Source organism: Pantherophis guttatus, chromosome 2 (genome assembly GCF_059756535.1).
Source record: "Pantherophis guttatus breed Tessera chromosome 2, ASM5975653v1, whole genome shotgun sequence".
NCBI classification, from domain to species: domain Eukaryota; kingdom Metazoa; phylum Chordata; class Lepidosauria; order Squamata; family Colubridae; genus Pantherophis; species Pantherophis guttatus.
This window is the reverse complement of record NC_142064.1, coordinates 12,496,443-12,511,204: the sequence shown is the minus strand read 5'-3', so window position 1 is coordinate 12,511,204 and position 14,762 is coordinate 12,496,443. Positions and strand designations below refer to the sequence as shown.

The 14,762-nt window shown below is 49.7% G+C and overlaps 1 protein-coding gene across 1 annotated transcript in view; it reads right to left on the bottom strand.

Annotated features, from left to right (window-relative positions):
- Window positions 1-11,357, bottom strand: part of LIPG (lipase G, endothelial type) — a 44,586-nt gene extending 33,229 nt beyond the window's left edge. Inside the window, exon 1 of the mRNA XM_034401762.3 lies at window positions 10,968-11,357. Within this exon, the coding sequence (XP_034257653.2) occupies window positions 10,968-11,064 (97 nt within the window). The 5' untranslated portion in view covers window positions 11,065-11,357. The remainder of the gene's footprint in view (window positions 1-10,967) is intronic.
- Window positions 11,358-14,762: the final 3,405 nt, after the last annotated feature.

The following is a 14,762-nucleotide window of genomic DNA, read 5'->3' as shown; positions in this document are numbered from 1 at the left end:
TTTTTTAACCTGCCCTTTTTAATTTGATTTTTATCCCATTTTTATCCTCCTATAACTGGCCAAGCATTTTGGGTCGAGAATGGGCCATCAACAGTGGTGGGCTGCTGCCGGTTTGGACCGGTTCAGACGAATCGGTTGTTCCGACCATCAGCTGGCCTCGCTCACCCACCCCTGGCTTATCCTATCCTATATTTCGTTCTTTCTGGCTCAGCTGATTTGCGCGACACAGCTGATCCAGGGCTGCCGTTAAGGGATAAGCAGCTGAGCTTCAAATTGCTGTATTTTGAACACTGCGCACAAGCACATTAGGCGCACACACACAAAGCCCGCATGCGTGCGCAAAGCCCGCACTCATAGAACCGGTTGTTAAACTGGTTGCAGCCATCAACCACTGGCCATCAAGTATTGAGGCTGGCTGAACACGAGGAGGAATTCAGGCCCATCCTCCAGGTAAAGTAGAACGCAGCTTACTCCACCAAATTCTCCCTGCTCTTTGAACATCTGCTCTGCAAAGTCAGTTTGTTTTCAAAAGTGCAGGAAAGATTTTCCACACCTCCTTGGCTGCAGCTGAACTCTCAATCAATCAATTGGAATAGAGCCAGAAGGGATCTTGGAGGTCTTCTAGTCCAACCCCCTGCTCAAGCAGAAGACCTTATACCATTTCAGATAGGTGGCTGGCCAATCTTTTCTTAAAACCCTCCAGTGATGGAACACCCACAACTTCTGGTGGCAAGCTGTTCCACTGGTTAATCATCCTGTTAGGAAGTTTCTCCTTCACTCCTCAATTAGTTTCCATCCATTGTTTCTTGTCCTGCCCTCTAATGCTTTGGAAAATAAGTTGACCCCCCGCCCCCCAGTGGTTCTGGACTGACCAGTGCCCTTGTGCTTGAATTGTGACACACCACAAGTGTAGCTCACAAGTGCATGTCCATGACCAAAAGAGGTATTTGTAGGCGGTTATTCACAATACAGGTTGTCCTTGGCTTACAACCATAATTGGGACGCGAATTTCTGTTCCTAAGCAAGGTGGCTGTTCAGTGAGTCATGCCCAATTTTATGAGCCTTTTGGGTTTGTTAAGTGAATCACTGCAGTTCTTAAATGAATCATACAGTCGTTAAAGGGATATGGCTTGCCTTGTTGACCTGTCAGAAACCAGCTGGGAAGGTCTCAAATGGTGATGACTCTGGGATGTTGCAACCATCATAAATACAAGCTGGTTGTCAAGTGCCCACATGGCCGGGGGGAATGTTGCGACCATCGTAAGCAGGAGTGAAATGCTACCTGTTCGGGCCGGTTTGCCCGAACCGGTAGTAACGAATGCTATCGGTTCGGGCGAATCTGTAGTAAAAAAATGCTTAAAAAGTTTTTTTTTTTAAAGTTCCAAGGATCAGCTGTGTGACAATCAGCTGTGCCACATGATCTCAGAACTTTTTTTTTACTTTTTTTTAAAGCATTTTTTACACTCGATTCTGGTGAAGCGAACCAGTAGCAGACTTCAGAGCATTTCACCCCTGATCGTAAGGATGAGGACTGGTTGTTAGTCACATTTTTTGTGCTGTTCTAACTTTGAACGGCCACTAAACAAACGGTTGTAAGTTGAGGACTAGCTTGCATTTTGTAAATGTTCTCTGTTGTTATTGATTTTTTTTCTCCATAACCTTTTTTTTTTAAGTTTTTTATTTTTTAGACAAGACAAACATTTAATACATCAGTTATCTCTTCCCTGTGACATCTTGGTATTATCTTCCAAAGTTTCTTTCCTCTTCTGTATATGTGTTATTTCTTCTACCTTGATCCTTATCCAATCCATGATATCAATTCATCGCTAACGTAATATTCTACTCATCACATATTTATGCATACTTATATAATTAATCATTTATATCTCTTCTCCAACCAGTGATAAAAAATAATTCCATATTTTAAAATATTCTGAGTCTTCTCTATCCTTAATCGTCAAAGTTAATCTATTCATTTCTGCACAATCTAAAAAAAATTTTTATTACTTTTTCCAAAGGTATTTTCTCTGCTTTCCAATTTTGTGCATATACAATCCTTGCAGCTGTTATGATATTTTTTTTTCTCCATAACCTTGAAGGCTTTCGAGAGGGGGCAGGCATATGTTTAAGACCGTTGCGACTTCAGTGGTCTGTAGCTCAAGAGGGCACAACTTTTCGGGGGAAACACAATATTTGAGGGAAGGGACAATTTCACCTTGAGTGGTATGCTGAGATCCATAAACCAGGGTGTTAAAAAGGAATTTAAAACTCAAAATAGAGCTGAGATTGCACAAAACAAAACCCAGCCTTTAAAAAAAAAAAAAGTGTGCTGCATGACAGCATTTATGCAACTCATTTTCCTTGGTGATTCAATCAACCCATATGTTGTGTTTGCCTAATATTTGGAAACAGAAGTTAATATATATAGGGAAATTCACCCGAACTAAATTTAGCACATCAGACAGCATGCTAGATATTTAAGGAAGTTGGGTTGTGCAAATACATCCTATGGGGATTCGGCCGAAAGCCTGCTTGTTCCAAGTGTGTAGAAATCGGACAACTGTGGGCATCCTTAGCATGGTGCCAAATACACACTTGCAAATTGCATGCAGACTTTGTACAATTGTGTCCTGGAATAATACTATAGACCGCAAGACTTGCAGAAGGGAGGCAGAGTGTACAGAAGTGATGGGGGGGGTGGGATAATCAGTGGTAGGTTTCAAAAAATTTTACTACCAGTTCTGTGAGTGTGGCTGGGTGGGCATGGCTTGGTGGGCGCGGCAGGGGAAGGATACTCTAAAATCTCCATTCCCACCCCACTCCAGGGAAAGGATACTGCAAAATCCCCATTTCCTCCCAATCAGCTGGGACTCGGGAGGCAAAGAATAGATGGGGGCGGGGCCAGTCAGAATTTTTACTACCAGTTCTCTGAACTACTCAAAATTTCCGCTACCGGTTCTCCAGAACTGGTCAGAACCTGCTGAAACCCACCTCTGGGAATAATGGCATGTACAGATAGTCCTTGACTTACAATCATTTATTCAAAGTGAGTTTTGTCCCATTTTGCAACCTTTCTTGCCACCGTTATTAAGTGAATCACTGCAGTTATTAAGTTAGTAACATGGTTGTTAAGTAAATCTGGCTTCCTCATTGACGTGGCTTGCCAGAAGATCACAAAAGGTGACCACGTGACCCTGGGACAGGGCAATATGAGCCAGATGCCAAATTTTGATCACATTACCATGGCAGTGCTGCAATCGTCATATGTGCGAAAAATGGTCATAAGTCACTTTTTTTCAGGGCCTTTGTAACTTTGAATGGCCGCTAAGCAACTTGTTGTAAATTGAGGACTACCTCTATTGATTATACTCAATAATATTATATCATTAATTACACTATAGACAGATAGTTCTCAATTTACGACCACAATTTTGTTCCTACGTGAGAATTTGTTAAGTGAGTTTTGCCCCATTTTACGACTTTTCTTGCCACATTAAGTGAATCACTGCAGTTGCTAAATTAGTAACACGGTTGTTAAGTGAATCTGGTTTCCCCCACTGACTTTGCCTGTCAGGTCACAAAAGAGGTTCACATGACTCCAGGACACTGCAACCGTCATAAATATGAGTCAGTGGTCAAGCATCCGAATGTAAATCATGTGAGCATGGGGATGGCTGCAATGGTCATAAGTGTGAAAAATGGTCATAACTCACTTTTTTCAGTGCCTCTGTAACTTTGATCGGTCACTAAGCGAACTGTTGTAAGTCGAGGATTACCTGTACTCGATAATATTACATTATCTAATATATATTATATTAGGGAGACTTGATCCACCTAGACCAGGGGTGTCAAACTCAATTTCATTCAGGGCCACATCAGGGTTGTGGTTGACCTCGGGGAGGCTGGGCTGGCGTGGCCGACTGGGTGGGTGTGGCCAGCTTGACACCACTCCCCAAACTGCTGGTATGTTTCCTCTTCACACTGGGTAAACCAGGCCGAAGCCTCATGGTATTCTGCCCCAGCTACGGACTCCAAAGAACGCAGCACACACAAAGTCTGTACAAACCTTAGTTTACTAAATTAAATAAGGTTTTTTTTTTCCAAACAAAGGCTGTTAATTAACTTTCTTAACAGCCTACAAGAATCCAAAGAATAAATTATCTTAATCTTACTATGGTTGGCAGAAAGCCCAGAAGCAATTTGCAAAGAACTAAGATTGAGGCACAAAGGAGAGTGAACGAAGTTGTTCCCTGCAAATTGCTTCAGTCGGCATTCCTCTTTAAATAGGCTAAGGGAGTGGCCAATTAGCCCCAAGCCTTACTCTCAAGGAGATCTCCTCCTGAGGAGCCACCCCTGCCTTTTGGCAGCTCTGCGCGCCCGTGCATCAAGAAGAGGCTCCTCCTCTTTGTCCTCTTCACTTATGGGAGCTTCTGGAGGTTCTGAAGGCCCTGGCTGAATCCCCGCATCTTCTCCAGCCTTATTGTCTGACTTGAGTGCCAGCTGCACAGGCTGCTGGTGCAGCACCACACCAACCTCCTCACTGTCCAAATCAGCCATGAGCCACACAGGCTGCGTACGGACCACGACACATGGGCTGCCCCTTATATTTTCCAGGACGGCCCCGTGGGCCGGATCCATGGGTGGTATTCACTTACCTTCACTACCAGTTCACAAATCGGAACACACATGCCACCTCCACACATGCGCAGGACCTTCTGCGCATGTGCAGAGCATCAAAAACAGGACGTGATGACGTCCGTGTAGGTGGGTGGAGCCTCCCGCAGCCGCTGCTACCAATTCTCCCGAACCGGACAGAACCGGCTGAATAGCACCACTGGCTGGATCCAATCACATCGGGGGCTGGATCCAGCTCACGGACCTTGAGTTTGACACCCCTGATCTAGACAGACTTGCTTCTGACCAAGGCCGGTTCTCCTTTTGAGACAAAATCGAACACGGCCTTTTTTTGTGACTTTTGAGCCTGAGAAGCATCACGTCTGCCCCATAAGAGGAGCACAGGTGGAACAGGTCTGCACTTGCAGCTGTGTGTGGTAGCGACCTTACAAAAACTTCAGCTTAATTTGCAAATAGATAACAGAAGCTGAAATAGCAATATACAACTGCAATTAAAGGTTATTATTGCACTATCTATAGTGGCAACTGGATTTTCTATTGCTCTCCTACCCCACAAAACCTGTTGAACAGCCCAGACTCAACCCACATCGGAAGAGACAATCTTTCCTGAAGGTGACTTCTCCAAAGTTCTCTCAAAAATCCCAAGAGTACAGGGTAGTCCTCGACCAGAATTTAGTCCAAAATACCTGTCGTTAAGTGAGACATTGGCTAAGTGAGTTTTGACCGATTTTACGACCTTTCTTGTCACAGTTGCTAAGTGAACACTGCCGCTGATAAATGAGTAACCCGGTTGTTAAATGAATCCGGCTTCCCCATTGTCTTTGCTTGTCAGAAGGTCGCCAAAAGGAATCACATAACGTCGGAACATAGCGCCGGTCATAAATATTAACCAGTTGCCAAGCATCTGAATTTTGATCACATGACCAGGGGGAGATGCTGCAAAGGTTGTAACTGTGAAAAACGCTCATAAATCACTTTTTTTTCCAGTGCCGGGGATAACTTTGAACGGTCACTAAATGAACTGTTGTAAGACAAGGACTACCTGTAGCAAAGCCAATAGAAGGATTTACCAATGAAGTACACTTATTCCTTGGGGCAGCACTATAGATATAGTTAAGCAACAGCATAAATCAATGCATGCCTAATAAACCCCAAGGGAAGATGTGTTAGACCAGGGGTGTCAAAACTTGATTTCATTGAGGGCTGCATCAGGGTTGTGTTTCACCTCAGAGGAGCCGGGGGCGTGGCCAGGGTGGGCGTGGCCTGCTCGACGTCACTCGTGTCGGGGGCACCAGTGGTGGCCTGGCACTCCGCCAGCAAAAACGGGCTCCCGAGCTCTGTTTTTGGCTACGACACCCTCCTGCAACCCTCTGCCAGTGAAAACGGAGCTCGGGAGGGCCAGCCACGGTCCTCACGAACTCCATTTTCAGCTATGACAGCCTCCTGCAACCCTCTGCCAGTGAAAACAGAGCTCGGGAGGGCTAGCCACAGTCCTCACGAGCTCCGTTTTCAGCTATGACAGCCTCCTGAAACCCTCTGCCAGTGAAAACAGAGCTCGGGAGGGCTAGCCACGGTCCTTACGAGCTCCATTTTCAGCTATGACAGCCTCCTGCAACCCTCGGCCAGTGAAAACAGAGCTTGGGAGGGCCAGCCACAGTCCTCACGAGCTCCGTTTTCAGCTATGACAGCCTCCTGAAACCCTCTGCCAGTGAAAACAGAGCTCGGGAGGGCTAGCCACGGTCCTTACGAGCTCCATTTTCAGCTATGACAGCCTCCTGCAACCCTCGGCCAGTGAAAACGGAGCTCAGGAGGGCTAGCCACGGTCCTCACGAGCTCTGTTTTCAGCTACGAAAGCCTCCTGCAACCCTCGGCCAGTGAAAACGGAGCTCAGGAAGGCCAGCCACGGTCCTCACGAGCTCCGTTTTCGGCTGCGACAGCCTCCTGCAACCCCCTGCCAGCAAAAGCGGAGTTCGCAAGGGCCGGCCATGGCCCTCCCGAGCTCTGTTTTTGCTGGCAGAAGCACCGCAGGCCAGTCCTTCGCTGTTTTCAAGTCAGCCCCATGGGCCGAATCCGGCCCCCAGGCCTTTTTTTTTTTTTTAATTAGATTTATATGCCGCCCTTCTCCAGAGACTCAGGGCGGCTTACAATGCGTTAAGCAATAGCTTTCATACTTTTGTATATTTATACAAAGTCAGCTTATTGCCCCCACGAACTGGGTCCTCAATTTACCTACCTTAGAAAGGATGGAAGGCTGAGTCAACCTTGAGCCTGGGGAGATTCGAACTTGCAATAATTGCAGACAGCTGAATGTTAATAACAGGCTTTTAGTCTGTTGAGCTATCCAGGCCTTGAGTTTGACACTCCTGTGTTAGGCTCAATTGGCAAAGGAATCCACCCTCATCTCAATAACTCAAGAAACTCAGCTTCATGTCAACCATGGTTTATGGCACCAATGTTATAACGTGGCAGCTATGACGTGCAAGACCCTCAATTGCAGAATTTGTTCAAACTGACCAAGCCCTACACAAGCACACACACACACAAAAAAACCATGGAAGAATAGCATGCATTGGAAATCTCTCAAAAATTCTGAATTTTGTGTAAGTTACTGCCTTTGCCAATAGCCATGCACTTCTGAGGATCTGCAGAGAATGAATGGAATGAATGAATGAAAGAGTGGGTGAATGGATGAATGGATTCCAGTGGGAAAGAAAAACACCAGGAGAACTTCTCGATCAGACCATTGAATTCAAGATGAGTTTGCGCCATAAGACACATTTTAAAAACGAGGCATCACTCACATTGTTTTTTGCTATTGTTGACAATGCCATTTAATGCCTCCTCCAAAGCAGTAGTAAACTGCACTTTTGCTACACTTCGAGGATCTCCCTTTCTAGCTTTAGCTGGGCCAGGTTATCTTCGAGACTGCCTTCTACCGCATAGCTCCCAGCGACCGGTAAGATCCCACAGAGTTGGTCTCCTCCGGGTCCCGTCAGCTAAACAGTGCCGCCGGCTGGCGGGCCCGCAGGGGAGGGCCTTCTCTGTGGCTGCCCCAGCTCTCTGGAACCAGTTACCTCCTGAGGTCCGGACCATCCCCACCCTATGGGCCTTCCGGAAAGCGGTGAAGACCTGGCTTTTCCGGCAGGCCTGGGGCCGTTGATCTCGCTCTTGCGATCTGGAGAGATCCGGCCATGAATGGTGTGAATGGGTTTTAATTGTTTAATTTAATGTTTTTATATATGGTTTTTAAATGCATTGTAAGCCGCCTTGAGTCTTCGGAGAAAGGCGGCATACAAGTTGGATAAATAAATAAATAAACAAACAAACAAACAAACAAACACGTCTTCAACTATTTGAAATCGTGAATCTATTACTATAAATCAAGCGCGGGATCAGCAAACGTCATCAAACACCTGACTCAAATAAGACCACCGATAGAGTTACCCTATATTAAACAAACACGTCTTCAACTATTTGAAATCGTGAATCTATTACTATAAATCAAGCGCGGGATCAGCAAACATCATCAAACACCTGACTCAAATGACCACCCTATAGAGTTACCCTATATTTAGACACGATCCTATCATTCTGCTTCACGTCACATCGTACGATGTGTTTGCTTGTGTCTTAGCGCAACGGGCTGGCTTGATCCCACTGTTTTTGGTTAATTGATTTTAATTGGGTTTGATTTGATTTTAATTGGGTTGTTTTAAATTGTGGCCAAAAATATTTAATTATTTTTAAACTGTTCTTAAATTTTGTACGTTCTGTTTTATTCTGGCTGTTCACCACCCTGAGTCCTGCTGGAGAAGGGCGGTATACAAATTAAAAACAAAAACAAATAAATATAAATTGGTTGCTTCCATAAAGCGTGGTTAGACCCGGGCTTAGTGACACGTGCACACAGCCAGTGCATTCAATGACTCTTTCACTCCCAAAACGGGATACAGAATCGAATCGAATAACAGAGTTGGAAGGGACCTTGGAGGTCTTCTAGTCCAACCCCCTGCTTAGGCAGGAAACCCAACGCCACTTCGCAGCTTTTGAAGTCCCGTTTCGGGCAAAAAAAACGATACAAAACCCATCGAGGGTTTGGAGCGGAGCTGCGGAGGGAGCCCAGTACTGTATGAATTGCACACCAAGGACACGTGGCTGCAGACTCTTAAAAAAATCAAACCTTGCAAATCTCTCCTCGCTAAAGTTGCAGAAAAGTTTCACTTCCACTTTCCTAAGGAAGAGATTTCCCGGGAGTGGGTCCCTCCGAGCAGGGAGATTTTAGGCAAAAAGGCTCCATCCAACCCAACGTTCTCCGGGCGATTCGTTCGTCCGATTGTCAAACCCGGGTTGGCTCGCGTTCTCACGCGCATCGCGCGCGCCTCTTCCCCCCAGATTAACAGGCACCGATCTCTTGACACCCCCACCCTCCTCTCAATCCCCCTCCATCTGCCCCCCGCCCAAAGGAAGGATCCCTTTGGCTTGAGGGGGGGAAAGTTGTGATCAAGTTGTGATCAAGCGGGGATTCGCCACGGAAGCTTCGATCCGCCTTGACTTTCTCCTTCTCCGCCCACAAGGTGCCTCAATTTCCCCACCATCTCCCACCCACCCCCAAAGGATCCCTTGTCTTGGAAAAATTACTTCAAGTTGTGATCAAGTGGGGACTCATTCACAGAAGTTTCGATCCGCCTTGCCGTCCCCCTTCCGCGCCCACCGGGTGCCTGGCTGGAGACTGGCGACCCCCCTCAATTCCCCCTCCATCTGCCCGCCCCCCGCCACCGACCCCCAAAGGATCCCTTGTCTTGGAAAAACTACTTCAAGTTGTGATCAAGCGGGGACTTATCCACAGAAGCTTCGATCCACCTTGCCGTCCCCCTTCCGCGCCCACCAGGTGGGAACAGGCGACCCCACTCAATTCCCCCTCCATCTGCCCCCCCCCATCCCCAAAGGATCCCTTGTCTGGGGAAAAAAAGCTTCAAGTTGTGATCAAGCGGGGACTCATCCACAGAGAAGTCTCGATCCGCCTTGCCGTCCCCCTTCCGCGCCCACCGGGTGCCTGGCTGGGAACTGGCGACCCCCCTCAATTTCCCCTCCATCTACCACCCCACCGACCCCCCCAAAGGATCCCTTGTCTTGGAAAAACTACTTCAAGTTGTGATCAAGCGGGGACTTATCCACAGAAGCCTCGATCCGCCTTGCCTTCCCCCTTCCGCGCCCACCGGGTGCCTGGCTGGAGACTGGCGACCCCCCTCAATTCCCCCTCCATCTCCCACCCCACCGACCCCCCCAAAGGATCCCTTGTCTTGGAAAAACTACTTCAAGTTGTGATCAAGCGGGGACTCATCCACAGAAGCCTCGATCCGCCTTGCCTTCCCCCTTCCGCGCCCACCGGGTGCCTGGCTGGGAACTGGCGACCCCCCTCAATTTCCCCTCCATCTCCCACCCCACCGACTCCCCCAAAGGATCCCTTGTCTTGGAAAAACTACTTCAAGTTGTGATCAAGCGGGGACTCATCCACAGAAGCCTCGATCCGCCTTGCCTTCCCCTTTCCGCGCCCACGGGATGCCTTGGCTGGAGACTGGCGACCCCCCTCAATTTCCCCTCCATCTCCCACCCCACCGACCCCCAAAGAATCCCTTGTCTTGGAAAAATTGCTTCAAGTTGTGATCAAGCAGGGACTCGATCCACCTTGCCTTCCCCTCCTTTCCGCGCCCACCGAGTGCCTTGGCTGGGGACTGCCGACCCCCCTCAATTCCCCCTCCATCTCCCACCCCACCGACCCCCAAAGGATCCCTTGTCTTGGAAAAATTGCTTCAAGTTGTGATCAAGCAGGGACTCGATCCACCTTGCCTTCCCCTCCTTTCCGCGCCCACCGAGTGCCTTGGCTGGGGACTGCCGACCCCCCTCAATTCCCCCTCCATCTCCCACCCCACCGACCCCCAAAGGATCCCTTGTCTTGGAAAAACTACTTCAAGTTGGGATCAAGCGGGGACTCCCCCCCTCCCCACTTTCCGCGCCCACCGGGTGCTCGGTGACCCTTTCCGGAGGACCCGCGAAGGGAGAGAGCGAGAGAGCCCAGGCTGGGGTCCGCATCCGTCCGACCTAACCGGGAAGCCTTCCCAATGAGACACACGGTCAGTGTCTCTTCTCCCCCCCACCCCACGTCGCCGGGCGGGGGCATCCGAGGACAAGCGGGTCTTTTCTCCCCCACCTCCGCCGGCTCCGCAGCTCTCCCGGGACTCGCGGCTGGCCGACGGGCAACCCTTCCACCCGCATCCCACCCCGTCCCCGGGCAGGGCTTCCAAGGTGGCCCGATCGCCCGCTGCTGCAGGTACCTTTGCCGCGCTCCGATGCAGGTCCCGGTCGGTCTCGGGCAGCGGCGCCGCTCCCGAGGCTCAGCAGGAGCTGAAGCAGAGACAGGCAAAAGCGCATCGCTTCTTCTCCGCGCTCCGGCACTGGGCTGGGCTGGGCTGGGCGGGGGTCCCGGAGCAACGTGGGGCAGGGCGAAGCGAAGAGGAGCCTTCCACGCGCGACAGCGTCCGCGGAGCAAAAGCAGCAGCAGCAGCAGCAGAAGCAGCGCGGAGACTCCTCTCGGCTTGGGGCTCGCCAAAAAAGGAGGCGGGGGTCCTTTCTAAATAGGCGAGTGGGCGCGTCACCTGACCCATGGCCAGAGGGGGACGGGACTCCCGAAGCTTCGGCTCCCGGGCGTTGATTGGTCACGCCTCCCTGACGTCGAGCGAAAGCCGGCCAAAAGTCTCAATGAAGCCGAGACACACCCACCCGGCGGGAGGGGGCTTAGGGGGGGGGGAACCGAGCCGGGCGGGTGGGGAGGGGAGGGGAGGGGGGGCTGCGTGAGACGGGAAAGGCGAGATCAGCCCCTTCCACCGGGCGAAGCAAGGCGGGTCTGTCGCGCGCGCACACACACACCCAAACACACACACACACACACACACACAACACACACACACACAACACACACACACACGCGCAAACCCAGTGGTGGGTTTCAATTTTTTTTTTACTACCGGTTCTGTGGGTGTGGCTTGGTGGGCGTGGCATGTCTTGGTGGGCGTGGCTTGGGCGTGGCAAGGGAAGGATACTGTAAAATCTCCATTCCCACCCCACTCCAGGGGAAGGATACTGTAAAATCGCCATTCCCACCCCACTCCAGGGAAAGGATACTCCCACTCCAGGGGAAGGATACTGTAAAATCCCCATTCCCACCTCACTCCAGGGGAAGGATACTGTAAAATCTCCATTCCCACCCCACTCCAGGGGAAGGATACTGTAAAATCTCCATTCCCACCCCACTCCAGGGGAAGGATACTGTAAAATCTCCATTCCCACCCCACTCCAGGGAAAGGATACTCCCACTCCAGGGGAAGGATACTGTAAAATCCCCATTCCCTCCCCACTCCAGGGGAAGGATACTGTAAAATCTCCATTCCCTCCCCACTCCAGGGGAAGGATACTGTAAAATCCCCATTCCCACCCCACTCCAGGGAAAGGATACTCCCACTCCAGGGGAAGGATACTGTAAAATCCCCATTCCCTCCCCACTCCAGGGGAAGGATACTGTAAAATCTCCATTCCCTCCCCACTCCAGGGGAAGGATACTGTAAAATTTCCATTCCCACCCCATTCCAGGGGAAGGATACTGTAAAATCTCCATTCCCACCCCATTCCAGGGGAAGGATACTCCCACTCCAGGGGAAGGATACTGTAAAATCCCCATTCCCTCCCCACTCCAGGGAAAGGATACTCCCACTCCAGGGGAAGGATACTGTAAAATCCCCATTCCCTCCCCACTCCAGGGGAAGGATACTGTAAAATCCCCATTCCCTCCCCACTCCAGGGGAAGGATACTGTAAAATCCCCATTCCCACCCCACTCCAGGGAAAGGATACTCCCACTCCAGGGGAAGGATACTGTAAAATCCCCATTCCCTCCCCACTCCAGGGGAAGGATACTGTAAAATCTCCATTCCCTCCCCATTCCAGGGGAAGGATACTGTAAAATCTCCATTCCCACCCCACTCCAGGGGAAGAATACTGCAAAATCTCCATTCCCACCCCACTCCAGGAGAAGGATACTGTAAAATCTCCATTCCCACCCCAACCCAGGGGAAGGTTACTGCAAAATCCCCATTTCCTCCCAATCAGCTGGGAATTGGGAGGCAGAGAATAGATGGGGGCAGGGCCAGTCAGAAATTTTACTACCGGTTCTCCGAACTCCTCAAAATTTCCGCTACTGGTTCTCCAGAACTGGTCAGAACCTGCTAAAACCTACCTCTGACACACACACACACCAAGCGCAGTGGGTCTCTGAGGGGGGGTGCTTGCAGGAGAGGGAGGTGCCCCCGGGCGACTTGTTGGGGCTCTAGTGGGAAAGGAGACAAGGTGGATATAGACGGGACTTTCATCTGAAGTTTAGAGATCTTCAGATGAAGGCCCATCTTATCCACCCGTAGATCTTAAGATCTTAAGAGGATCTTTGGTTGGTGGAAGTGAGCGAGGTGGTCCCATCCCTGGCAGAAGGAGGCAGTGAAGGCTCCATATTTTCAGAGTGGGGGTTGTCCTTTGGCACAGTGGTGTAATCCAAGATTAGCCTGGCTAGGTGGCTTAAGGGCTAAGACGCTGAGCTTGTCAATCAGACAGTTCGGCAGTTCAAATCCCTAGTATAGGTCTCCTGCATGAGCAGGGGGTTGGACTAGATGACCTCTAAGGTCCCTTCCAACTCTATTGCTGTTACCTCTGGCCTTCTACTTCTCAACAGCCAAGGAGGGAACATCACCCTAGTCCAGGTGGCAAAAACAACCCGGGAGATTCTCAGTCATCCAGGACATGGTTATCCCAAACGTGTTCTTTGTTTTTCAAGAGGCAACTGGACTTCAGAGTTGAAGAAGCTTCTTGGATGAGAAGGGAAACCTCTTCAAAGAAAAAAACAGAAAGTCCAGTTGCCTCTTTGAAGAAAAAAAGAAGCACCTTTGGGACAACCTGTGGGTTTGATCAGGAAGAAAACCCCAAGGGGCCTTTTCCCTTTCCCTTCCCCCTTTTTCTTCTTCTTTCTCTGCTCCTACATGGAGGGCTTCCACACCAGGGGTGGGTTCTAAATTTTTTTACTACCGGTTCTGTGGACGTGGCTTATTTTGTGGGTGTGGCTTGGAGGTCATGTGATTAGGTGGGCATGGCTAGCTGGTCAGAGTCATTTCTGGAAGGTCCTCACACTTACGACCAGCCCTCGCACTTACGACCCGACTCATTTGTTTGCTTTTAACACTGATCAGCTGTAGGGCGGCCCTTTGAAGCCCCCACGGCAAGAGTTTAAACAGTTTTTTTCCCTCTAGCCATCAGCTGGGACTCAGGAGGCAGCAATAGATTGGGGGTGGGACCAACTAAAAGGTAAGAATAATGTGGGGGGGTGGGAGGACCAGTTCAGTGATGTCATATCGTCACCGCTACCAGCTCGGCGGAACCGGACCGAACCGGGAGGAACCCACCACTGTTCCACACCCAACTTGGCTGAAAGAAACGGAGCAGAAGTTGTACCCTGAACTCCCCATCCAGAGGCGCTTTGGAGAAGAAGAGAGATGCCAGGCTGGCATTTGAGTTTGGTTTTGCAGATGGCCCAAACTCTTTTAGAACAGTTAACCTGAAGTTATCCCTGTGGGGCAGAGGGTTTGCAATTGCCAGATGTGATGATGGCTACCCGTTTAGACAGCTGTACAGGTAGTCCTCAACATACATTCATTCATTTAGTGTCCGTTCAAAGTCACAACGGCAGTGAAATAAGTGACTTATGACCGTTTTTCACATTTATGACCGTTGCAGCATTTCCCCCGTGGTCACGTGATCAAAATTCGGTTGCTGACTCCTATTTATGACCGTTGCAGTGTCCCCGGGGTCATGCAATCATCTTTTTGTGGGAGCCGGATTCACTTAACAACCGTGTCACTAACTTAACAACGGCAGTGACTCCCTGATCAACAGTGGCAAGGAAAGTCGTAAAATGGGGCAAAACTCACTTCATAGATGTCTCACCTAAGGACAGCAATTTTGGGCTCGATGATGGTCGTAAGTCGAGGAATAACTCTACTTTTTTTTTTAACCAGTAGTATTGGGGGAGGGTTG